The sequence below is a fragment of the Otolemur garnettii genome, unplaced genomic scaffold (genome assembly GCF_000181295.1).
Source record: "Otolemur garnettii isolate 467f Iridium unplaced genomic scaffold, OtoGar3 scaffold00008, whole genome shotgun sequence".
In the NCBI taxonomy this organism is placed as follows: domain Eukaryota; kingdom Metazoa; phylum Chordata; class Mammalia; order Primates; family Galagidae; genus Otolemur; species Otolemur garnettii.
In genome coordinates, this window is record NW_003852403.1 from 12,519,778 (window position 1) to 12,522,350 (window position 2,573).

General features: G+C 33.0%; 1 protein-coding gene across 5 annotated transcripts in view; it reads left to right on the top strand.

Moving 5' to 3' along the window:
• Positions 1-2,573, top strand: part of P4HA1 (prolyl 4-hydroxylase subunit alpha 1) — a 78,261-nt gene that overhangs the window by 71,062 nt on the left and 4,626 nt on the right. For all 5 annotated transcript variants that reach the window (XR_002771742.1, XM_003783567.3, XM_023509643.1 and 2 more), the window contains one exon: positions 251-316. Coding sequence is in view for 4 of the 5 variants with exons in the window: in XM_003783567.3 (XP_003783615.1) it covers positions 251-316 (66 nt within the window). In the remaining variant the exon portion in view is untranslated. The remainder of the gene's footprint in view (positions 1-250; positions 317-2,573) is intronic.

Genomic DNA, 2,573 nt, shown 5'->3' on the forward strand with positions numbered 1-2,573 from the left:
AGAAGATACTGGCTCTCATTTGTTTAAGCTAACACAAATCTCCCCTGCCTCAACAATGGTCTTGTCAAAAGTATTCCGTATACAAGTTCATTGAAGTGCCTGATGTATATAGTCCACTGGGCATTATAAGGGAACATTTAGGGGATTTTTTTGGCATATATTTCAATATTTTACTACTGTATATAGTTGCCACTGGAGTATTTGCATTAATGAATTTTATGCCATTGAATTCACTGTGTCTTATTCACAGAAAGATGAGCCAGATGCTTTCAAAGAATTGGGCACAGGAAATAGAATTGCTACATGGCTGTTTTATGTAAGTATTGTGGCTAAAATTTTTTTATTTTAGTTTGGGGTTTGATCACATAACTCATTTAGCATCTTGGCATCCTAAAGTTTTTACAACGGAGTAGAGAGAGTTAAGAATTTTCTTGTATTTGCAACTTTTTCAGAGTATAATATAGATGTTCATTATAGAAACTTTTGAAAAAATCTGAAGAAGAAAATTAAAATTATTGATAATTCTACTACTTGGAGATAACCATTAATATTTTGAAACATGGACTGTTTAATTGTATGTATGTATATAAGAATCTCTGTATAGTTTATATGAATTTCTGTATATATACACACATTATTTTAGTAAATTTTTCTGAACTAAATGTTTATTAAAGTATATCACTTATCAGAAGAGCGAACAAATCATAAGTATATAACTTGGTTGATTTTCACAATGTAAACACATCTGATTTATAATCAGTACTCAGATTAAGAAATAGCACAACACCCCAGAGTCCAATTAAAGAAAACCATTCGCATTTTGTTGAAAATTTCAAAACAGTATTATCTTAATTTTAAAAATTGTATATTCATAAATACAGAAAAAGTTATATTTTGATCATATTTTTTCCAGTTATTTATTCCTACATAACAAATCACCACAAAACTCAATAGTTCAAAATAACAATCTTAAATTATTTCTCATAGTTGCAGGGTTGACTGGGCTAAACTGGTTCCTGCTCCAGATTTGTCATCCATCTGCAGTCAGATGTCTGGCCCTAGGGTCATCTTAAAGGCTGAAATTGAGGCTGGCTGTTGTCCAGAATACCTAAATTATGGCCAATCCATGAGGCCTTCGTTTCCTTATAGCATGGTGACTGGTTTGCAAGAGCAAGCATCCCAAAAGAACAATGCAAAAGTACATGGCATTTTTATGACCTACCCTCAGAAGTCATAGATACCATTTCTGCTATATTCTATTACAGCAGTTACAAACTGCCCATCTTTGGGGAAGGGCATGTAGACCCTACCACTGAGACAAATGTCAGTGTCATGTGAAAACAGCATCTATGATGGGGCATATTGGGATGTATTATATGTGTATTTGGAAACTACAGTCTACCATAATATTACAGCTGCAGTTGACTTTAAAAAGGTGTATTTTATATCTAGACTTAATTTTGCTTATTTCATTGATTCCTTACTTCATTACTCCCATTTGAATTGTATAAAACTATCTCTTTTTGCTGTCTGTAGTATCTTACTCCCTACCATTGTCTCTTTACTCAGGCTTTTCCTCTCCCTGCCTCCTCTCATTTATCTTTTCTCTGTTCCTCTATCCTTCCTTCCCTTTCCCCCTTCTTGGTATCTATCCCTTCCTGTCTCCAACCTACCTTCTCACCCTGCCTACCACCTTCCTTCCTTATTACTCTCTCTTCTTCCTTCTCCATTTGCCTCCCTCTCACAACTCTATCTTAATTTCCAAAAGAATGTAAAGTACATTACAAACATTCGTGTAAAATAAAAATGAAAGAAATATCACAAAGGGAAAACCAGGAGAGAAGTTGGTACAGTATACAAATTGATGCTGTGAAGGCTTGTGTGTTCTCTAGAGGTGAGGTCTCCATAGAGGTTGTCCCAATTTGTACCCCACCTGTAAGTGTAATATGTTTGTGAGATACGTTTGTCAGACTTGTGGATCTGTACATCTTTTCACTTACCAGATTGACAGTGCGGCTTTCATTTGCATTTGTCTTATTAGAGAACTTGAGCATCTTTTCAGATGTTTAAGAACCACTAGTGTTTCCTTTGTTTCTGCATTCCTGTCTTTTTGTTTCTCCTCATATTTCTTTGCTTTGTGAATGTTAATGCTATATTATTTGGTCCACTATCCACATATGTTAGATTATTTGGTTATTAGATAATGTTCAGTTATTTAATATTTTCCTCTTAATACATACATCCTTCTGTTTTCCTAAAATAGTTATATAGCATTTTTTGGTTAGTATTCATTCTTTCCAATATCTAAATAGTATTGCAAAGTGGAATATAGTATATTATGTAGTATTATATAAACATATAATATGTAGTGTATATTATATACTGTGTGCTCCATTTATAAAAGTCATGCACAACTTTTAAATGTCTCCAAAGTGAATTTTGTCATTGCTTCAAAGTTCCTAACTCTTATTAATTACATATTTATCACTATAAAATACCCTCATCTCACTTAATGCTTTTCACCTTGATTTAAACTCTCTCATATTAAGATCATGATCCAAAAAAAAAAAAAA